Here is a 24,842-nt window from a genome sequence, read left to right as displayed (position 1 = left end):
ACACACACACACACACACACACACACACACACACACACACACACGGTGAGAGACTATGACCAAGATAATCCTTAAGTTCTCTAAGACACCTAATGACAGTATTACAGTGAGGAACTTGAGCAGCTCAGAGACAAAGAGATGCCTAAACTCTAGCGTGCCAGATGACATACTAAAAAAGATGGTTGCAATGAAAGAGCAAAACCAGACAAATGGTGAAAAAAAGTCAAATTACATTAGTTGTCACTTAGGCAAACACATACCTCAAAACTTCCCAGAGGAGATGGGGATGTAGGGGAGAGATAATAACTAATATTAGCTAACGAATCAGAAAAATATCTCCTGATATTTCTGATTCTTTAATTTTAATTATTAGGAAGTATTGGCTAGTTTTAGTTATTAGGAAAAGAGCAGCCAGTATGAATTTGTAGGACTTCAAGTTAGTATAATAACAATGATCAGCCGGAGTAACTGTTTAAGTTGACTGAGCACGAGCTGTGGCCTGTAAATACCTCCCTAACCTCCATTGTCTCAATCTCTGTCAGGTGGGTGGGCATTCAAAACAGTGATCTCACAGTTTGAATTGGTTCATCAGATTAAACACTGAGAGAGGTAGTTCACGGTATCTGAACGATCTGGGGGAATTAAAGACCATGAAAAGGCATCTTTATTAATAGATCAAGAACAGTTCAAAATAAAATGATTAGGAATGTTCTAGTAATCACTGTTTCTTGAAATGTGATATCCTATGATGGAAGGAAAGTACTTCTGAAGTAGAATGAAGAAAAGGGGAAAAGATTTTTTAAAACTTTACATATTCATGTTTAGAATGACTTAAAATGTTAAATTAACACAAAGAGAGGAAAATAACATTCTCGTGTCTTCTTAAATACACTCTGCAGCTAATACTATAAATAGAAAAAACCACCCCCAGAAAAGCTGGCAAATTCAAGAAGAAAAAGAGCTATTTTAAGGTCTCTCTCTCTCTCCTTTCAGTCTGTAAGATCAGGGTGAAGTATTTATACAAGGAAACAGGTTTTTGTTTTAAAAATCATAAATATTTCAATCTGGTAGAAATTATTGGAACAATAGTCTAAGATAAGTTCTGCATGCAAATTAAAATCAAAATAATCAGTTCCTTAAAGAGACTTAAAAATTTGCCTTCAATCTCTGTAGTCTTTACAAGACTAAATGTCACAATGAATGGAATGAAAGAAGTCACCCTTTAGACTGGATCTGCTATTTCTATCATCCTTCTCCTGCCTGTGGATTTCTTAACCTAGAAATGCCATTCAAACAAATAGTCATCTCCGATTGGGAGCAAAACTCTTTATACTAAATGTTCCCAATTAACTAAAAACAATACGACCATTCATGGCTTAAGAGAGCACTGGAAAAGGGCTGTCAGGGGCAAACCTTGGCTTTGGTAGCAGCTGAGGCAAGAGCAGCTGCTGCGGCTGTGGCAACATTTCCTTCGGAAATTTCATGTTCTACTTTCTTCTTCCCAGTATCACTTTCTCTTTCTTTACATGTATCAGTGAGTTCTTTGTTCTCTTCAGTCTCCTTTTCCTCTGAAAATATCAGAAAGCTTTATTACTAGTGTGCCCAGTCTCAAAAATCTTTCTCCTTACCTCCACCACATAACAAACTAGGACTGATGTGACAAAGAGATGTTTATGCTTTTTTCTTCCTTTTAAGAGTTTTGTTGAGCCATTTCATGCATTTAGGTCTGCCTCTATTGGGGACATATTTTCAAAACAGTACACTTGTTTTCCTATCATTACGCTAAATTCTGTGTGGAGCTCCCTTGGATAGGTATAAAGGAAAATTTAGGGGAACTAAGTCTAACACCAACATACTTGCTCGTCAGTCAATGAAATGCTCAAGGAAGTCTAAGGTCTGTAGGAAATCAGAAGCTGAGAACAGAGTACTTCTGTAAGCCTGACAAGCATGATGGGGTGCATCAGCAACTGACACAGAAAATAAAATGGCAAGACTATTAGGTGACTTTGATCCTGTTGAGTAACTTGTTCTTCTACATACTAAAAGCACAGAGAAAAAGTGTAGCCACCAGCCTTAGTATTAGCACCTATCTGCTAAATGAAACTCAATTACATATTTATTGTTACATTAAGAAACAAACCCAAAATAAATGAGGAAATATTTCTATATAAATAACCACCTACATTTCTCCAGTGCTTTTTAGAGTTTTACATAATAATATCTAAGGAATTTCCTCAAATTACCTGATTTGGTATCCTCACTCACTTCACTATCCTGTTCCTTTTCACTATTTTTTTCATTTTCTCCATCTTGTGCTTTATCACCTTCATCCGTTTCATTTTCCACTTTTTCTGCCTGAAAGGGATACAAAACAAGAGGACAGGCAGTGAGTAAAAAAAAAAAACAACCCAGACCTTTTTATGAGTAATTACCTTAGACTAGCAAAAGGTTCCAATATTTTTGGCAAGAAATAAGACTAGATTCAAACGTAACTTGAAGAGAAGAGCTGGAAAAGAAATAACAAATTCAGAGCAATACTTTCCACCACTTCAGCACTTGAGTGCTCACAAGATAATATGCCTCCAAAGCACAGAGTCCCCGTCCTCTGCATACTCTGCTATAAAGCAAGGGTTACAATGCTCAGAGGAATGTGAGTGGAATGAACTGATACTATTTGTTGATTAAAAACAGCCTGGGGCTGGGCACAGTGGCTTACACCTGTAATCCCAGCACTTTGGGAGGCCGAGAGGGGTGGATCATCTGAGGTCAGGAGTTCAAGACCAGCCTGGCCAACGTGGTGAAACCCCGCCTCTACTAAAAACACGAAAATTAGCTGGATACGGTGGTGCATGGCTATAATTCCAGCGACTTGGGAGGGTGAGGCAGGAGAATCGCTTGAACCCAGGAAACGGAGGGTGCAGTTAGCCTAGATCATACCACTGCATTCCAGACTGGGAGACAGACTGAGACACTGTCTCAAAAACAAACAAACAAAAAAACAAAAAAAACAAAGGCCCACATCTTGACCTTTGTAATGTCCTGTTCTGCCTCACCCATCGTGCATTTACATTCTGCTACGGAGCAGAGATTGAGCCACTAACATACTGGCTACTTTGAAGCTCTTCACATACTGGCTTTAGTGTCTCTCCTCCCCAACTAGGGGGAATCTTTAATTTTCTAACCTCTATTTCAATCTTTATAGTTCTACCTACCCTTTAAAACCTACCTCAAATGTCACCTTCTCATTAATCCTTATCTAAAGATTCTTCTGCAGGCACTTAGCCCTCATAGGAAATCACTTACTACCCTGTCATTCTCTTCTGGCACAAGTATAGGACACAAACCTTATAATTCGATATTCACAAGAACTACAACTTTTGTATTCATATTCCCAACTGTGCCTGAAAAGGGCACAAAAGGATAGAGGGTGAATATACCTTACCCCATTAAATAAATGAAAAATGTCCTATATTATATCTTGTGAGAACTATACCTTACACCAGCAAAGTCCAAGTGGCTGACAGAATTATTTAAGGAGTCTCTTAAGAGAAACTCAAAAACACACAGAAAACAAACCATTATGCTCTTAAAGGCATGCTATCTGTGGTTTTACTGCTGTGTTACCTTTTCAGGCTGCTGACCATCAGAATCGGCTTCCATTTTTTCCTCTTCAGCTCCTTCTATAAGTAAAAGAATAAGAACAAATAATTCAATGTGGAAAAAGGTAAAAGTTATCATTACACAGCTGTGAGTGTCTGAAATACAAATATATACAGTAAGACAGACAAATATCATAGCCATACAGTTGACAAAAGAAGTCAGGCACAAAACAACACACACTGTGTACGACAAAGCTTGAAAACAGGCAAAAAATAATCTATGGTGTCAGCACTCAGAACAGTGGAAAAAGGGAATGTCCTAGGGTGCCAGTAATGCTCTGTTTCTAGGTTTGGAATTTGGAGAAATGAACTAGGCTGTCTGCTTAGGATTTTCAATTTTCTGTATGCATTAAAATAAAAAGTTTTAAAAAAGGCGAAATAAAAATAATTTATTTACATTTAACAGATGATTGACAAGTATGTATTTTGACTCAGGTACTGGTGAAACGTGGTTGACCCAGCTATTCACTGAAATCTCAAGAGGGTAACATTTTGACTAGAGAGGACACAACCCAACAAGTCCAGCACAGTGTAACAGAAGCACATATCAAAAACAAATTACATGAGAAAATTGTTATTTCACATGAGAAAATTATTAATTTTCTATACTTTTAGGAACCTAATAAACTAATGTCAAAATAAGCAGCCGGATCTCATGGCTCACTCCCAACATTTTGGGAGGCTGAGGTGGCTGGATCACAAGGTGAGTTCGAGTCCAGCCTGGCCAACATGGTGAATCCCTGTCTCTACTAAAAATGCAAAAAAAAAAAAAAAAAAAAAAAAGAAAAGAAAAGAAAAAAAAGCCAGGCGCGGTGGTGTGCATCTATAGTCCCCGAGTCTGAAGCAGGAGAATTGCTTGAATCCAGGAGACAGAGGTTGCCATGAGTGAAGATTGCACCACTGCGCTACAGCTTGGGAGACAGAGCGAGGCTACATCTATGAACAAACAAAAAAACCATATAAGCAAAAACTCAGAATGGCAGGGAAGAAACAAAGACAAACATCATAATAAAGGATTTGAATATACTTCTCAATAAGAGATAGAGCAAATATGAACACAGAAAGATGGTACAAATGTACATATGCTGAATTCTACATCCACCAAATTAGGGATTAATGCACATTAATTTCAAGCTCTCACACATTTTAAAAATGGTGATCACAAATTAGGTCACAAAGTGAGTCCTCACACATTTCAAACAACCACTGCCATATAGCTCAATTTCTCCAACCACAACGTAATAAAAGTAGATATTTAAAATATAAAAATAAACTTCTCTATGCTTGGAAACTTAATTGTGGGAGGCAAAAGTAGTAATTACAGAGAATGCAAAGCCTTAGGCTTAAATTAGGAAAGAAATAAAGGCTCAAAGTGGATATGCTCTATGTCCTTTAATAGATAGTAGAAAAAGAAAACAATATAGAAGGTAGGTAGGAAAAAAAGAAGATAGGAAAAAAATACACTAGGGATTTAGAAAAATATACGACAGAATTAATATTCCCAAACGTTGGTTCTTTCAAATGATGAATAAAAATGGTAAATGTAACTGATCAAAAAAGAGAGAGATGGTATAAAAAAACTATATGAGGAATGGAAGAAAGAACATGACAGAGCAAAGTCAAAAAGGAAGTGGTAATATATTCTGAAAAACTTTATTCCAAGTAAAATTTTAAAATTAGATCAAATGAGAAAATTACTAAAAAAAAATTTTTTTTTATCAAACTGATTCCAGAAGAAAAAGAAGTTCTGAATTGTCTTTATATTAGTTAGAAAAATGGAAATAACTATAAAACTTAAAAATACACAGGTCCAGATGTTTTATTCTGGGAAAGTCTACTAAACTCTTAGAAAAAAGACGATTACAATCTTATATAATCTTTCCTAGAGAATAGAAAAAGAGGCCAGGTGAGGTGGCTCACGGCTGTAATCCAAGCACTTTGGAGGTCAAGGAGGGCGGATCACCTGAGGTCAGGAGTTCAAGACCCGCCTGACCAACATGGTAAAACCCCGTCTTTAAAAAAAGAGAGAGAGAGAGAGAGAGAGAGAGAGAGAGACAGAATAGAAAAAGAGGGAATACTCCCACCTTAGTCTATGATACCAGTATAACCTTGATTCACAAATCAAATAGGGACAATGGATAAGAAATATCAGAGGGCACTAGGCTAAATCTCATTTGTAATCACAAATGAAAAACTAAGCAAATTATTTGAAAACAGAATAGAGCAATATATTAAAAAAGAATATCTATACTAGACAGAGTAATATGTCAGTAACAGAAGAATGACTTAACATTAGTTACTCTACAAACTTATTTAATTACATGCATTGAAAAGTGTCTGATAAAACTCAGTATAAGCTCCTGGAAAACCAAGGCTACAAGGAAGGTTCCTGATCTCCAAAAGCCTGTTCTCAAAAATCCTACAACAAATATCATTCTGCACTGACAGATGCCAACAGTATTCTCTATAAAATTAAGAGCAAGACAAGAATACCAATATTACTGTTTCCCTTCAATATTGTTACACAGGCCAAAGCCAACACAGTCAATTAAGAAAAAGAAATTAGGCTGGCCGGAGTGGCTCATGCCTGTAAGTCCAGCACTTTGGGAGGCCACGGTGGGTGAGAATCACTTGAGTCAAGTAGTTAGAGACCAGCCTAGGCAACGCTGCGAAACCTTATGTCTACAAAGTATACAGAAACTAGCCAAACGTGATGATGAGGACCTGTAGTCTCTACTACTCAGGAAGCTGAGCGAGGAAGATTGCCTGAGCCTGGGAGTTGACCAAGGCTGAAGTGAGCTAAGGCCTTGCCACTGCACTCCAGCCTGGACAACAGAGCGATACCCTGTTTCAAAGGAAAAAAGAAGAAAATTAAAGGAAAGCTGAAAAGAAAATGGTTAAACTTTGCAGAAAGTAAAACTGTCTACAAACAAAAATCTGCAGAAAACTTATTAGAAATAATGACAGGGTTTAGAAAGGCAGTGAGCTATAAAACTACCATATAAAACCAACTGCATTTTGATATGTTAACCACAAATAAAAATTCTAGATAGACACCTGAAAAAATAAAATTTGAACGATATCTTAAACAAGACACAAAAAGCACTTAGGATAAAAGATAAACAACACTTTAAAAAATTACTTTTATATATTTTTAAGAGAAATGTTCTCCCTCTGTAATGCAGGTTGGAGTGCAGTGGCAAGATCATAGCTCACTGCACCCTCCATCTCCTGGGCTCAACTGATCCACCCACCTCAGCCTCTTGAGTAGCCGGGATTACAGATGTACGCCACTGTGTCTCACTAGTTTTATTTTCTGATAGAGATGGAGATTTTGCTATGATGCACAGGCTGGTCTTAACTCCTATCCCTAAGCGATCCAACCACTTCTGCCTCCCAAAGTGCTGGGACTGCAGGTGTGAGCTATTGCATCCATCCCTGAAATGTATAACTATTAAAATCGAGGACTTCTCCTCTCCATTAAAAGACTCCAAAAGAAAAGAAACAGGCAACAAAATGGAAGAAAACATGTAGTACAGTAACTTGTAAAAGATTAGTACATAAGATCAAATCTATAAAGAAAAAGACAAATATTATACAAAAGTAACTAAGTCAGAAATAATTGCTTTACAAAAGTACATACGACCAATAAACATAAGAAAAGATACTAGGTTTGGCCCAGTGCAGTGGCTCAGATCTATAATCCCAGCAGTTTCAGAGGCCAAGGTGGGTAGATCACCTGAGGTCACGAGTTCGAGACCAGCCTGGCCAACATGGGGAAACCCCATCTCTACTAAAAATACAAAAATTAGCCAGGTGTGGTGGTATACATTATTAATCCCAGCTACTCAGTAGGCTGAGGCAGGAGAATGGCTTGAACCCAGGAGGCAGAGGTTGCAGGGTGCTGAGATCATGCCACTGCACTCCAGTCTAGGTGGCAGGATTTTGTGACTCTGTCACAAAAAAAAAAAAAAAGAAAAAAAAAGAGAGAGATATGGAATATAAGACCAAAATGAAATGTCATTTTACGCCTGCCAGATCAGCAGAATCTAATACCAGGAAGCACTGGATCAAGTGTTGCTGTCTGAAATGTAAAACAGCACACACACGTTGGGGAAAAAACTGAAATTTCCAGGTCAGGGGTGGTAGCTCATGCTTATAATCCCAGCAGTTTGGGAGGTCAAGGCAGGAGGATCAACTTGAGTCCAGGAGTTTGAGACTAGCCTAGGCAACGTAGTGAGACTCCATCTCTACCAAAAAAAAAAAGCCAATCAGCCAGGCATGATGGGGCACACCTAATAGTCCCAGCTGCTCAGGAGGACTGCTAAGCCTGGGAAGTCAAGGCTGCAGAGAGCTGTGATCACGCCATTATACTTCAGTTTGGGTGACAGAGTGAGGGCCTATCTGAAAGCAAGCAAGCAAACAAACAAACAAAAACTGGAATTTCCTAAAATGTTGTTACCCATAAAACCAGTCCACAACAAAATAAGGAGCAAGAAGTGTTCAAAGATCAATATTCAAGAATGTTCAATATTCTTCCTTCACTGACAAATTCATCTGATGAAAAAGTGACAAATGATACAGACAGCAAACTTAGTGATGCAAGCTCCTTATCCTGACGTGTTGGCTGGTCAACCAACCACACTGCATCTAAGAGAAATCCCATATATGTGTAACGTGAGGTGTACACAAGACAGTATATACATGTGTAACACAGAAACCACAGGATAATCCAAACTGCTTATTCAATAATAAAATGGATAATTAAACTGGATTAGAATCACACACAAGAGGATTTCACAGTAGTGAAAATACATCTAAAAAACATAATATGGAGTGAACAAAAGAGAAAAAAGCAAGTCTCAGAAGTCTGACATGGTAATTTAGAGGTCCAAGAAAAAAATACAGTCTGAATATACCATGTTTTATAAACCTTAAAAACAAACAAAATTACATGTCACATAGTGCTTAAGTACATTTATGTTTATGATGAAAGTTATTTTCACAGTATTTAGAATGATTTAAAATTCAAGATGCTAGCTGGGCATGGTGGTGTGTGTCTGTAATCCCAGCGACTCAGGAGGCTGGGGCAGGAGAATTGCCTGAACCCGGGAGGCAGAGGTTGCGGTGAGCCGAGATCGCGCCATTGCACTCCAGCCTGGGTAACAAGAGCGAAACTAAAAATCAAAAAAATCCCTCCAAAAAAAAAAAAAAAAAAAAAAAAAAAAGATGCTTAGTGCTAGGAAAGGGAAAGTAAAAGAATATATGGGAGGAACACACTGATTCAATTATTGGTAATGTTCTAATTCTTACTTCAAATGAAATCCATAACCTCTGTTAAGACACACTGTAATATAAGAAAGAGAGCTGAACAAAAAACTAAACAACTAAATGCAGACAGGGTTACAAAAAAGCCCCAAATGCCAGGCATGGGTGGCTCACACCTGTAATCCCAGCACTGTGGAAGGCTGATGTGGAAAGATTGAGGCCAGCAATCCAAGACCAGCCAAAGCAATAAAGTGAGATTCCATCTCTTAAAAAAATAAATAAATAAAAATAAAAATTAGCTGGGCATGGTGACGCACACCTGTGGTCCTGGCTACCTGAGAGGCTGCGGAGAAAGGACTGCTTGAGCCCAGAAGTCCAGGGCTACAGTGAGCAATCATCTCCAATGCTCTCCAGCCTAGGTGACAGAGGGAGACCTTATTTCTAAACAAATAAAAATTAAGGCTGGGCGCAGTGGCTCATGCCTATAATGCCAGTAATTTGGGAGGCGGAGGCAGGAAGACAGCTTGAGGCCAAGAGTTCTAGACCAACCTGGTCAATATAGTAAAAGCCCATCTCTACACAGAAAAAAATTGAAATAAAAATGAAATTAGCTGAGCACAGTTGTACACACCTGTAGTCCCAGGTACCTGAGAGGCTGAAGCAGAAGGATCACTTGAGCCCAGGTATTTGAGGCTGCAATGAGCTATGATCGTACCTCTGCACTCCCTCCTGGGTGACAGAATAAGACATGGTTTCAAAATAATATGATGCAGTCTTTCTCTATCACCCAGGCTGGAGTGCAGTGGCATACTCCCCACTTAATGTAACCTTTGCCTCCCAGGTTCAAGCGATTCTCCTGCCTTAGCCTCCCTAGTCGCTGGGATTACAGGTGTCCGCCACCACACCTGGTTAATTTTTGTATTTTTAGTAGAGATGGGGTTTCAGCATGTTGGCCAGGGTGGTCTCAAACTCTTGACCACAAGTGATCTGCCAACCTTGGCTTCTCAAAGTGATGGGATTACAGGTATGAACCACTGTGCCTGGCCAAAAATAACTTTTTAAAAAAATAATAATTTAAAATGGTTGGTTTTATGCAAATAGGAAATAAGGAAGGAAAACTAATTTCGGTATTTCTCAGTGTCTTTATTAACTGTATCATCCTCTTGGTATTCCATGAAATGGCAACCCAATCTTGACTTTCTTCAATTTCTCACCTTCAATAGCAATTAGTCAATAATTCCTATCAACTCTATCAATGAAAATATCTCAGGCTGGGCATGGTGGTTCACTAGAGCCTAGGAGTTCAAGAACAGCCTGGGCAACAAAGTGAGACCCTGTCTCTACAAAAAAATCAGCTGGGGCTGGGTACAAAACCTTGTAATCCCAGCACTTTGGGAGGCCGAGGCGGGCAGATCATGAGGTCAGGAGATCAAAACCATCTTGGTTAACATGGTGAAACCACATCTCTATTAAAAATACAAAAAAATTAGCCAGGCATGGTGGCAGGCACCTGTAATCCCAGCTACTCAGGAGGCGAAGGCAGGAGAATTGCTTGAACCCAGGAGGCAGAGGTTGCAGTGAGCCAAGATTGTGCCATTGCACTCCAGTCTGGACAACAAAGCAACACACCTTCTCAAAAAAAAAAAGTAGATGGGCGTGGTGGCACATACCTATAGTCCCAGCTACACAAGAGGCTGAGACAGAAGGTTGCTTAATCCCAGGAGGTCAAGCCTGCACTGAGCTGTGTTCATGCCACTGCACTTTAGCCTGGGTGACAGAGCAAGACCCTGTCTCAAAAAATGGGGGAAAAAAAAAAAAAATTCAAATATGCAACACCACACTGAGTATGAGCAGACACAAGATGATTATAAAGGTTGAACCTTCTTAAAATGAATAAAATTGAAGTTAAATAAAACTAAAACTAAAACTAAATTGACAGTAGTCCTAGGCTACCTGGGAGGCTGAGAAGGCAGGAGGATGGCTTGGGCCTAGGAGTTTGAGGCAATGATTGTGCCACTGCCCTCCACACTGGGTGACAGAATAAGACCTTGTTTACTAAAAACAAACAAAATCCCCAACCTTCACATTATTTTTAAAATTTCTTTCTAATCTCATGACAGATTATGTACAAATTACTTGTAGATAAATATGCATTAAGTCACCTTGGCTGAGTCGGCTTAGAGACTGAGTAAGTATACTGTGGGAGAAATGCAATATGATTTCTTTTCTTGCAAAGATATCTGCTTTTGAAATGACTACCCACCATCTGTAGGTCCACATGCCAAAAGGATGACACCTACTTTCTCTATTGGTAAGGCAAGCCAAGTTTGATATCAACTCTTTAATTAGCTATGATTCCAAGATGAACAGTTATATAATATTAGTATTTATTTAGAAGATAATGGTACAGTTAGAGACAGACTCTCTGTAAGTGAAGAAATACAGAGACAATGCTCAGGCATTTGTTTTTGTTTTTTAAGATGGTGTACAACTATGTTGCTCAGGTCCACCTGGCTCACACTTTTAAGGCAATGTCTGTTAAGGATTTAATGGTAGGACCAAGTGGGGTGGCTCACACTTGTAACCCCAGCACTTTGGGAGGCCAAGGTATGAGGACCACTTGAGTCCCAGGAGTTCAAAAACAGCCTGGGCAACAGAGCAAGACCCTGTCTTTAAAAAAAATAAAGAATTTAATTGTATGTTGTGAATTTCTCAAGACGCTATGTGGAAGAGTATGTAAACCAATTTCTGGCTGGACATGGTAGCTCATAAATTCCAACACTTTGGGCAGCCGAGGCTGGCGGCGGATCACGAAGTCAGGAGTTAAAGACCAGCCTGGCTAACATGGTGAAACCCCATCTCTACTAAAAAAATACAAAAATTAGCTGGACATGGTGGTACATTCCTGTAATCCCAGCTACTCAGGAGGCTGAGGCAGGAGAATTGCTTGAACTCAGACCCGGGAGGCAGAGGTTGCAGTGAGCTGAGATCACGCCACTGCACTCCAGACTGGGCTACAGAGCGAGACTCTGTCTCAAAAACAAAAAAAAAAGGAAGTTCTATTCTACAAAATATATTTTAAAAAATCTGCTATTAGATGTTGTCTTGAAAAAAGAAAAAAAAAAACCTCTCTTTGGTCTAAATCATAAAACATTAGGAGGTCACAGCCTCTCCATGTATCTCGTGTCATTTTGTTGGTGTTGATCAATGAGCAGATTAAAAATCTTTCCCCACAAATGTGTAATCTGTCCCATCTGCAGAGTTAAAGAGGATTAAACAACTTAAACGAGAAGGCATATAACTTAAACTAGTGGGTCATGCGCCAAAAGCATTCTAGTGATAACATGATTAGCAAAAATAGCATGATGTCTAGTAACTATTTCCTAATGGATTGAAGGAACTGGGAAAGGCATGTTGGAGAAGAGAACTAAATATTTGCCAAGCAGCTGCCTTTAATCTAATAAAAGTGTGTAATAATCATGAAGTACAACTATTTGGCAGGAACCACCCTCCATTTTCTGCACTTCATTTGTAAACTGCCAGCAGTTATTTTCTAAAACAGACTGAACCATGCTACTTCTATTTTCTGATGATTTGCCAGGGTTTGCAAGGTAACAACCCTTCAAAATCAGTCCCATAGCCATCTCCAGAGCTGCATGCACTTGACCAGAGTACCTGCTCCCCACATACCTCTTGGCATTCATTCCAGAAAATGCCACCTACATTCATTCTTTTTTCTCCTTGTTTTTTTCCTGTATAGAAGGTCACATCCTTTGTGAAGCCTTCCCTAACGGACTCAAGCAAAACTGTGTTTCTTCTGCATGAGCCTCTACTTAAAGCCAAAACTATTTTCATAATAACACTAAGACGTTATTTGCCTTTTCATTCTCATTCTCACACAAATTTGGAGTCTGACACTTTAGAGGCTGCATGATACACAATGATATGATCAGTGACACAGTGAAAAGAATGTGCAGTCATGAGTTCTTTCAAAAGTTCCTCAGTCTTGATTTGTATTACAGATGGTACCTGATATAATGATTTGACTTATGGTATTTCAACTTTACAATGATGCAAAAGCAATATGCATTTAACTGAAACCATAATCTGAATACCCATACAATCATTCTGCTTTTCATTTTTGATGTAGTATTCAACAAATTATACGAGATATTCAATACTTTCGTAAGCTTTGTGTTACATGATTTTGACCAACCGTAGGCTAATGTAGATGTTCTGAGCATGTTTAAGGTAGGCTAGGCTAAGTTATGTTTGGTAGGTTAGGCGTATTAAACACATTTCAAATATTTTGAACTTATAAAGGGTTTAGTAGTATGTAGCCCCATTGAAAGCCAAGAACCATCTGTATAGTAAATATCAATAGGCATAGTCCACATAAGTTGAAGCATCTGGGGTTCTCCTAGATTATTTTTTAAGTGTATAAAGGAGTCCTTAGACCAAAACTTTGAGAATGTACAGTTTCATAGATTCTGTCTTGTCAATGAAGAACAGAATGAAGCACACATGGTAGGAACCCAGTTAATACTTCCATGAGACTGATCACATCATTCCCTGTATTTAACTGCAACGGTTCCATAAAGCCAGCAATACACAGACCAAGCTCACAAGCATTAGCATCACAATCCCTATAACCTAGCTACAACCTATCTTTGTAGGCTATTCTTTCCATGTCCTTATTTGAACTTTGTTTTGTGGCCAATCTAATTTATTCCCCATCCTTTGAATAACTTGCCACTTCTGTTTCTGCAACTTCATTCACATTGTTCCACAGAATTGAATACTTTCTTAAATCTGTTCAGTGACATTCTTTTATTTTTTTACTTTTTATTTTTTTGGAGACTGAGTCTCACTCTGTTGCCCAGGCTGGAATACAGTGGAGCAACCTCGGTTCACTGCAGCTTTTGCCTCCTGGGTTCAAGTGATTCTTGTGCCTCAGACTCCCAAGGGGCTGAGATTGCAGGGATGCGCCACCACACCCGGCTAATTTTTGTATTTTTAGTAGAGACAGGATTTCACCATGTTGCCCAGGCTGGTCTTAAACTCCTGACCTCAGATGATCTGTCAACCTCAGATGATCTGTCTGCCTCAGCCTCCAAAAGTGCTGGGATTACAGGCATGAGCCACCATGCCCAGCCTTCTAAACCTCTTTTTCTATGTTCAGCTCAAATACTACTTTCTTTGCGAAGCATTCCTCCATCAAAAATTACATGTCCCTTTGTAAGAATCCACTTTTTTATTTTTTTAAGAGACAGAGTCTTGTTCTTTCACCCAGGCTGCAGTACAGTGGCACAATTAGACCTCACTACAGCCTCTAACTTCTGAGCTCAAGCGATCCTCTAGTCTTTGTCTCCAAAGTAGCTGGGACGACAGGTGTGCATCACAATATCTGGCTAGCTTTTTTTTTCTTTTTTTGTAGAGATGAGTTCTCACTATAATATATTGCCCAGACTAGTCTCACACTCCTGAGCTCGAGCAATTCTCCCGCCTTGCCTTCCCAAAATTGTGGGATTACAGTCGTAAGCCACCATACCTGGCTCCTGTGTGATAATTCTTAAAGCCCTTCCTATATAGAGTCCTCCTTGAACAAACAATACTATACTTCATGCTATTGCCAACGCCCCAAATGCTGAAATTATTTTTTTCATGTACGTGTAGCACAAAAAATAGCCTCAATTAGTAGAGGTTATTAAATGCATGCCACATGTCATGACTTGCCCACAGCAAGAGGTATATAACAAATATCCAAGTTGCCTGATTTGAAGAAACAATTTCCCAAAGGTAGACAGTTATATTTTATAATGAAAGCCAATTTCTTCCTGAAAATATACATTCTACTACCTAATAAATATGAGCCATTAGAAAAGTCACATAACTCCTAGTCAGTCCTTAGAAATTAAATGTTCAATTATGAGCTACTCAAAAGTTTGTGTCTGTATTTCAATATGTTTTTAAATATATTTGAAAGAGGCTTTTAAATATAAAAAAGAAAGAGAAGCCCATTCTACATGATGTAAGTCTGATGTTCAAATATGGTTCCACATTTTTCTTACATGCACTGGCCTAGGGTGTTTTCACACATAGTGCTTTAGAAGTGCCTGACTTTAAAAATAATATTATGGAAATCCTCATGGTGAGAAGAGTGAGGCTACTTATAAGATATGAATAGTATATGAGGCAAAAATTCTAACAGTCATTTCTGGGCTATAAGTTTTTAGACAGTTACTTCTTAACTATTACTTATTGTTAGGATTATCTTAATTAATGGTCTGGGCTAGAGACTAGTCCTTAACCTTCTTAAAAACTAGGAATGATTAGTTGGATTCTTTCACACAGAGCAGTGACAACTGGCTCAAGATATACTCATGGGAAACCTGTATTCCACATATTGTTAAGGAGCTCGGTAGACAATCTACTGATTGACTTATTTAAAAAAAGAGAAAAAGAAAAAAACTGATTATTCTATTTGTGATTAATTTTCACCAAAAGCCATCAACTTGTAAGGGAAACACTTCAATTAACTTATTTCGTCAAAATCTGTCTAAACTAGAATTGAGATGTAGACTGTAAATCCACTCAGTAGCAATAGAAATGAAACTAATACTTAAGATCAGGAATTATAAATGAGGGTTACAATAAAAGGTTTTTGACAGACCCTTGACTAGCCCTTGAATGTACAAGTACATTTCAACTCTCTTGATGGAAAGGGCTGGTGTCCTACAAAGAAACTAAGATTCACTGTATTAAATAACTGATAGAGGAAAATGTCCTTATCCTTAGGAAATACAAGGTGGACCATTTAGGGTACACAGAAGGATCATGTCTTCAACTTACTTTGAAATAATTCAAGAAAAAGGAAATAATAAAAAACATTTACTTAGATGGCTAAATATGGAAAAGCTGAACCTAACTGGTAGGTATACAAGATTTCACTATGCTATCCTACCAATCAATCAGTATGTTTGCTATAAGTAAACAAGTTATCAGATAGGTAAAAAAAAAATTTACCTGTAATCCTAGTAAAACGTAAGCATAAAATGTGGCCTTACGTTGAGCGCAGTAGCTCATGTCTATAATCCCAGCACTTTGAGAGGCTGAGGTGTGATGATGGCTTGAGCTCAGGAGTTTGAGACTAGTCTAAGCAACACAGTGAGACCCTCTCTCTACAATAACTGAAACAATTATCCAGGGATGGTGGTGCACACCTGTGGTACTAGCAGAAGTGGGAGGATCACTTGAGCCCAGGAGGTCAAAGCTGTAGTGAGTCATGATCATGCCGCTGTATCAAGCCTGAGTGACATGGCAAGACTCTGTCTCTTAAAAAAATAAATACATAAAAATTTAATAAAATCCTTAATAGAGCTTTTTAATGCAGTGAAGAAAATTTTCTTTGATAATCAAATATATGTTATCTGAAAAATAAATCAATTTAACAACTTCTATATGGGTGTATATTCTCAATCGAACAGTTAGAGTTAAGACTTTAAAAACTAAAGGTCAGACTCAGGCCAGGAATGGCAGCTCATGCCTGTAATCCCAGCACTTTGGGAGGCCAAGCAGGCAGACTGCTGAGTCCAGGTGTTGGAGACCAGACTAGGCAACATGGCAAACCCTGTCTCTATTTAAAAAAACAAAATAGGCCGGGCGTGGTGGCTCAAGCCTGTAATCCCAGCACTTTGGGAGGCCGAGGCGGGTGGATCATGAGGTCAAGAGATCGAGACCATCCTGGTCAACATGGTGAAACCCCGTCTCTACTAAAAAAACTACAAAAAATTAGCTGGGCATGGTGGCACGTGCCTGTAATCCCAGCTTCTCAGGAGGCTGAGGCAGGAGAATTGCCTGAACCCAGGAGGCGGAGGTTGCGGTGAGCCGAGATCACGCCATTGCACTCCAGCCTGGGTAACAAGAGCGAAACTCCGTCTCAAAAAAAAAAAATTAAAAAAAAAAATATCAAGGTGTGGTGGTACACCCCTGTGGTCCCAGCTATTCAGGAGGCTGAGGTGGGAGAGCCCAGGAGGCAGAGGTTGCAGTGAACCAAGATCGTGCCACTGTACTCCAACCTAGGCAACAGAGTGAGATCCTGTTTCAAATATATATGTCAGACTCTGACCACTCTCTTGCTCAAACTGCTTTACTTGCTCCACTTTGCATAAAGTAAACATTCAAATTTTGCAACAGCCCACAAATTAACATCTCATATGACCTACCCTCTCCCACCAATTGAGCTGTTATAATTGTACATGAGCCTCCTTGCTGTTCATTAAGTATGCCAGGTAACTCCTGCCCAGGGGGCTTTACACTGGCTTCTCCCAATGCCAGAAACAGTCTTAAATTGGCTGTCTACACAGCACTCTTGCTCACCTTATTTACGTCTTTGGTCAAAAGTCATTTTCTCAATGAGACTTCCCCTGATCATTGAAAATTGTAAATCCCACATTTCACGCTTATCTTTGCAACCCTGCTTTGCTTTTCACCATAGCGCATCAGCCAACACACTCTTCATATATAAAATTAAATTAAATCAAATCTATACACACTGTTTAACTATACATACTGTTTGATTAGATTGCTGTCCATCTTATACTCTACAAATATAAAATATAAAGGGCAGAAGTTTTGGTTTACTTTGTTTACCAGTACCCTACCATCTAGAACACAAAGAAATGATGTAAGATATATTTACAGTTTTATTTTTTGTGATTATGCCTAAGAAAGCTTCTTTGGCACAGGCTCATGCACTCAATGACACTGACTGAATTTTGGTGTAAGGTTTTTGGTTTTTATTTGAGACAGGGTCTTGCTTAGTCACCCAGGCTGGAGTACAGTGGTGCGTATCACAGCTCACTGCAGCCTCAAACAATTCTTGGGCTCAAGTGGTCCTCTCACCTTGGCCTCCTGAGTAGGTAGGACTATAGGTTTGCACCATCATACCCAGCTAATTTTTTTATTTCTATTTTTCGTGGAGATGGTGTCTTGCTATGTTGACTAGGCTGGTCTCGAAATCCTGGCCTCAAGCAATCCTCCTGCCTGCCAAAGTGTTGGGATTACAAGCATAAGCCACAGCACCCAGACTTCTTTGGGTTTTATTGGCATTCAGTGGCATATATAGGAAATCAACCACAGCTGCTCTGCCTGATGCATTTGTCTATTTCAGGAGACAGGTGTTAAGTTCTCAAGAGGGCCTGGGCTCTTTAGTATTATATTTCCCACAGTATCTAAAAACAGTATTTTGGAGTTATTAGGCCTTTAAAGATGCTTGCTCGGCCGGGCGCAGTGGCTCAAGCCTGTAATCCCAGCACTTTGGGAGGCCGAGGCGGGTGGATCACGAGGTCAAGAGATCGAGACCATCCTGGTCAACATGGTGAAACCCCGTCTCTACTAAAAATACAAAAAATTAGCTGGGCATGGTGGCGCATGCCTGTAATCCCAGCGACTCAGGAGGCTGGGGCAGGAGAATTGCCTGAACCCGGGAGGCGGAGGTTGCGGTGAGCCGAGATCGCGCCATTGCACTCCAGCCTGGGTAACAAGAGCAAAACTCCGTCTCAAAAAAAAAAAAAAAAAAAAAAAGATGCTTGCTCAATGAATCAAAACCACACAAACATACCTACATATTTTACTTCTGGCAACCTGCTACAGAGAAGAGTAGAGCTTTGGAATTAGTGATTTAGTTTAAATTTCTGGTTCAGATACAGATCTATGTAACCTCTCTATGCCTCAGTTTCCTTGCTTTTACAATTAAAAAAAAAGTTACTTCTGCCACAGGATTCTCCTGTAAAGAAACTCAAATAGCCAATCAAAAATCCCTACATGAGGCCGGGCGCAGTGGCTCACGCCTATAATCCCAGCACTTTGGGAGGCCAAAGCGGGTGGATCACAAGGTCAAGAGATCGAGAGGCCATCCTGGTCAACATAGTGAAACCCCGTCTCTACTAAAAATACAAAAATTAGCTGAGCATGGTGGTGCATGCGTGTAGTCCCAGCTACTCAGGAGGCTGAGGCAGGGGAATTGCTTGAACCCAGGAGGCAGAGGTTGTGGTGAGCTGAGATTGTGTCATTACACTCCAGCCTGGGTAACAAGAGTGAAACTCCATCTCAAAAATAAATAAATCCCTATATGATGTGGACAAAATATGGGTACTCAAAGTATTTTTTGTATGCCTAGAATGGTCTAGTTAATGAAAAACAAAAAATATACAAATGTACAGAAATCAATAGTTCTTGGTGAATAACCATAGTTTAAAAGATGGACTGAAGAAGACCCTTCTCACAAGCAAACACTCATTTCCTAAATAATTCCTATGGAAAATCACTTCAAATATGAATTTAAGAGGTGTTTGAGTGTTCATCCAGCTTTACTTTCATTTCACCAAATACATCATATATTTCTTCTCTAATCCAAATTCACAATGAAATGTTAGATACGTTAATGACAGGAAACCAAAATAAGTACTATATTTCATAAGAAAGCTTATTTTCCTTATTTAAAAAAAAAGGAAAAAAAAAAGAAAAAAGGCCAGGCGTGGTGGCTCACACCTGTAATCTAAGCACTTTGGAGGCCAAGGCGGGTGGATCACCTGAGGTCGGAGTTCAAGACCAGCCTGACCAACATGGTGAAACCCCATGTTATTAAAAAAGAAAGAAGAAAGAAAGTTTATTTTCCCTGCAGTATAATTTTACCATAGTTGATACCTATGTGTACACATGTGTAACACAGTAAATTAAGTTACAGTATTTTATCACAGTTAATATCTATGTATACACATGTGTAACACAGTAAATTAAGTATCACAATAAACAGTACCATGAACCACCACCCAAGTACACTATTATCTTGTTACATAAAATCCTGTATCACTCTGTTTCAAATCAGTGCTCTATGCAATAAGGCAGTATTTTGCTACACGAAACATAAGAGATATACTGTTGACTTTCTACTACAATTTTGGTGAGCCAATTCCCAAAAGAGAAACATTTGCTGCTTCTCAATTTATTCCATTTGTCAGAATCCAATATAAATCATATTATCTATAATAGTCCAGGATAAGTTACAAAGACCTATTCTCAGCTCATTTGCAATATTCATATTGTGGTCTGTTTTCCTACGCTTACTGTAACAGGACCCAAATTCTGTTGCTGCAATTAGTGAGTACAGAACACACTTGAAAGAGGTTAACTGGAGGCTACTTCCAGATACCGTGAATGAATTTTACTGTTCATGCCACTCAAAGTTCCGCCCTTATACTCCCATGTGCCTCCTGTAGCACTCCAAGCTCTGCATGCTGCACAAACCATAAATTCACTAATGAATGTCAATACTTCATTTCTTTTTATTGCCAAGTAATATTCCATTGTACGGATATACCACATTTTGCTTATCACACATCAGATGATGGACATTTCAGTTGTTTCCCCTTTTTGTTGTTATAAATTTTTTTGCCCAACAAATTAGATAATCTACATGAAATGAGCAAATTCCTATAAAGACACAAACTACCAAAACTGACTCATTAAGAAATGTTTAAATTTCGGTAGAATTATAACAAGTTAGACAAAATCAGTAATCAAGAAAGTAAGAAAAGCCCAGAACTCTATGACTCCACAGGTGAATGTGACCAAACACTTAAAGAAGAATTAACTCCAATGCTTCTCAAACTTCTAAAAAAAAAAAAAAAAAAAAAAACAGAACAAATCCTAACTAATTCTTTGAGGTTGGTATTACTGTAACTCCAAAACTAGACAAACGTATCACAGAAAAAAAACTACAAAGAATATCCCTGATGAATACAGATGCAAAAATCTTCAACAAAATACTAGCAAACCAAATCTGATAGCATGTAAATTGATTATTTACAAAGGCCAAGTCGAATTTATTAAAATAAAAACAAAATAAATCCAATAAACAAAAAGGGAGGGTGGTTGAACATGTGAGAATCAATTACAGAATAAACTAAAACTTTGGACTGTGGTTGATGATGATGTGTTGAAGTAGGTTTATCAACTATAACAAATGTACCTCTCTGGTGTTGGATATATTGATAATGGGGGAAACTGCATGTGGGAGGTTGTCAGGTGGTATACAGAAGCTCTGTAATGTCTACTAAATTCTCCTATGAACCTAAGACTGCTCTAAAACATAGTCTACTAAGAAAACAAAAAGGGGGCGGGGGCAAGAATCTGAGTAGGTTATTTCCAAAGGAAGATACACAAATGGCCAATAAACACATGATATTCAAGATCGTTAGTCGTCGATGCAAATAAAAACGCCAACATCAAACCACTAGATTGGCTATTAAGGTAAAAATAGAAAACAAGTATGACAGGAATGTGAAGAACTTGGAAACGTCTTACATTATGGGTAGGAACCTAAATTGGTACAGCCATTATCAAAAACAGGGTGGCAGTTCCTCAAAAAAGTAAATAGAATTACCATGCAACTAAGCAATTCAACCCCTACGTATATATACCCAACCAGAAGAAGTGAGAATCCCTCTGTTCACGAAAAGCTTATTCACAAGCATTCATAGCAACATTTTTCTTAGTAGTGTAAAAGTGGAAACAATAAAAATGTCCATAAACTGACAGATAAATATAATTGGGTATATCCACCCAAAGAAAGATTCATCACTGACGAGAATGAGGTACTGGTGCATGCTACAACATGGATAAACCTGGAAAACATATGCTAAGTCAAAGAAGCAGACACAAAAGGCCACATATTATATGATTCTGTTTATATTAAATGTCAAGAATAGGCAAACCCATAGAGACAGAAAGCAGACTGTTAGTGGTTACCACTGAAGAGCAGAAGAGATATGGAGTGACTGCTTAAGAAGTATGTGATTTCCTTTTGGGGTGATGAAAATGTTCTGGAATCAGATAGTGGTAAGAGATACACAGCATTGTAAATATACTAGAAGCTACCAGATTATATACTTTTAAGTAGTTAAGATGATGAACTTTATGTTACAGGAATTTTTCCTCAGCTAAAAAAAAAAAAAAACCTGAAACAAATTTAAATTCACTCAGCAACATATTCACATGATCATAAATCCTTTCAGTATTCCTTTTTTTCACCTACAGTTCCATGCATCTTTTGGTATTCTTCTATCTGTCTATTCAAAACCTAGATCTATAAACAGCAAGCAGAAAATTCACAACTGCAACATCATTAACAGTTATAAGACAAATTCTTAGTTCTAGCTACTAAAAGAAACAAACAAAAGGGAAAAAAAAGCCATGTAATAATCTTAAAAGACAAGCTTATACTGATCACTGTACTCACTTTTAAGTGCAAGTAAACCCAATTATTTGAGTAAGCTGACAGGAATAAAAACATAAATTAACCCTGTCCTGGAAAGCAGCAGTGACTCACCAAGCTTCTCTGGCTCATCAGGCCCTGTGCCCGCAATGCAGCTGCTCTCCAGGCCGTAGGTGGGATCCACTTTCCCAGAGGCTCGTGCTGCTTCTTGTACTTTCTTGACATGAGCTTCAACCAATTCCAGTGGTACCTCCTCCCGGACCCGAGAAAATTCCTCTGGTTCAAGAATAAAAATGGAATGGCAATCTAATTTTGCAGAAAAATTTGCTTCAATGTAAAACCACCACCAGAAAACCCAACACAATATTATTGTCTTAGGTGTAGCAACCTCTCCAGGCTCTCAGTCCCTCTATACCAGCAAAATGAGAGGACTAAATGAGATAAAAATAGACAATAATAAAATTCTATGACTCTAGGTTTTATCCTACACATCACAGTGCCTTGAAATAAAAGATACCTTTCAACTTATACCAACAATAATGAAAACTGCTGTCCATATTTAACTTTGCTTACTAGATTAATAAATCAAAGAAACAAAAACAAGAACTAAACATCTATAAAAACAAAAAAGAGTTCTATGATGTAAGAAAGTTCTAGTTATAATTAACATGTCATCCATAAATATTAAATGACGTCCCTTTGCTAGTTATATCAAATTCTAAATTAATCACAAAATATACAATAAAAAATCTCTTTATGGTACCCTCTACATAGTGTTGGAGTTAAAAAAAAAAAAAAAAACAAACAAACCTCTGTCCCTCCAATTCCTGAGGCTCTTAATTTTAAGGTGCATTATTTCCAAACACTTTTATAAAGAACATGGTAATATGGTACTTTTATGGGTAATATCTGATTTTTGTTATTCATATTTTTAAAAAATGAATGTAACAGCTGGTAATATTTAAATTCAGTTTTTCTGCTGAGGAGATGGTTTAGGGAAGTCCATACCCAAAGCCGCTTTTGCTGCAGCAGATGCCACACGAGGGTCCACCACGGATGCCAAAAAAGCCACAGTACTCATGACTGGATTTCCTGACTGACTAAAGGGGACAGGCTGGTAGGCCAAAGGCCCAAGGGAAGCATCTGAATTCTCAAGGTATGGGTCCTCAATGGGAAGTCTCAAAAAGTGGAGGATACATTCATCCTGAGTACGACTTCCAACATGTTCTGACACTTTATTCCAATCATCCTTGTACATCTCCAGGGCCTAAAATAGAAAAACCAGAAGCTTTCATGTCAGGTAACAAGAAAGTAATGTGTAATATTACAGGTTTTTTATATAGGTGTTTCAAAAAAAATTAATGCAATATATTATACATAAGGAAATAGATTTGATGGCTTTCCTTCTATTAGGTTTTCAATCAGGTGAGAAACAATAAATAAAAGGCATGCATACTAGAAAGAAATAAGTAGGCCAGGTGTGGTGGCTCAAACCTATAATCCCAGCACTTTGGGAGGTTGAGGTGGGTGGATCACCTGAGGTCAGGAGTTCAGCAACATGGCCAACGACATGATGAAACCCCATCTCTACTAAAAATACAAAAATTAGCCAACACAGTGGTGCATGCCTGTAATCCCAGCTATTTGGGAGATTGAGGCACAATAATCTCTTGAACCTGGGAGGCAGAGCCTGCAGTGAACTGAGATCATGCCACTGCACTCCAGCCTGGGCAATAAGAGTGAAAAGAAAGACAGAAAGAAAGAGAGGGGGGAGGGGAGGGGGAAGGGAGAGGGAAAGGGGCGAGGGAAGGGGAGGAGAGGGGAAGAGAAGGCAGGGGAGGGGAAAGAGGGAGGGAGAAAGAGGGAGACAGAGAGAAACACAAAGAGAGAGACAAGACACAGAAAGAAGAGAGAGAAAAAAAGAAAGAAAAAAGAAAGGGAAAGAAAGAAGGAAAGAAGTAAAACTGTTTTTTTTAATACAGACATGACTGTTTATATAGAAAATTCTAAGGAAGCTATAAAAAAAAGTACTAAAACTAAATAGCTAAGCAAAGTCACAGGATAGAAGAACAGAAAAACTCAATTATATTTCCATACATAATAACAATGAACAATTTTAAACAGGAAGAAAAAGGTATTTAAAATAACCTAAAAGCTGGGTGTGGTGGCACATATCTATAGTCCAAGGTACTCAGGGAGCTGAGGTGAGAGGATCTCTTGAACCAAGGAGTTAAAGGCCAGCCTGACAACAGAGCAAGACCCTGTCTTAAACAGCATAATGAAATATTTAGGAATAAACATAATAAAGTATGCATATGAGCAACATGAATAAAACATGAGAGAACTCAAAGACCTAAATAAGATAAAGAATGATATATTGTGTTCATTCACTAGAAGTCTCAATATTAAGATGTCAATTCTTGGCCGGGCGCGGTGGCTCAAGCCTGTAATCCCAGCACTTTGGGAGGCCGAGGCGGGTGGATCACGAGGTCAAGAGATCGAGACCATCCTGGTCAACATGGTGAAACCCCGTCTCTACTAAAAATACAAAAAATTAGCTGGGCATGGTGGTGCATGCCTGTAATCCCAGCTACTCAGCCTCCTGAGTAGCTGGGATTACAGGCATGCACCACCATGCC

The 24,842-nt window shown here is 38.6% G+C and overlaps 1 protein-coding gene across 2 annotated transcripts in view; it reads right to left on the bottom strand.

The window, feature by feature from the left end:
- SMARCC1 (SWI/SNF related, matrix associated, actin dependent regulator of chromatin subfamily c member 1) overlaps window positions 1–24,842 on the bottom strand; it is a 215,906-nt gene that overhangs the window by 50,478 nt on the left and 140,586 nt on the right. For both annotated transcript variants that reach the window (XR_004275039.1, XM_032297943.1), the window contains exons 20-24: window positions 23,212–23,470; window positions 22,318–22,479; window positions 3,625–3,680; window positions 2,244–2,355; window positions 1,414–1,568 (exon numbers count right to left, since the gene is read on the bottom strand). Coding sequence is in view for 1 of the 2 variants with exons in the window: in XM_032297943.1 (XP_032153834.1) it covers window positions 1,414–1,568; window positions 2,244–2,355; window positions 3,625–3,680; window positions 22,318–22,479; window positions 23,212–23,470 (744 nt within the window). In the remaining variant the exon portion in view is untranslated. The remainder of the gene's footprint in view (window positions 1–1,413; window positions 1,569–2,243; window positions 2,356–3,624; window positions 3,681–22,317; window positions 22,480–23,211; window positions 23,471–24,842) is intronic.

This window comes from Sapajus apella, unplaced genomic scaffold (assembly GCF_009761245.1).
Source record: "Sapajus apella isolate SASKATOON/1434 unplaced genomic scaffold, GSC_monkey_1.0 scaffold38, whole genome shotgun sequence".
NCBI classification, from domain to species: Eukaryota; Metazoa; Chordata; class Mammalia; order Primates; family Cebidae; genus Sapajus; species Sapajus apella.
This window is presented reverse-complemented; position numbering and strand designations above follow the sequence as displayed.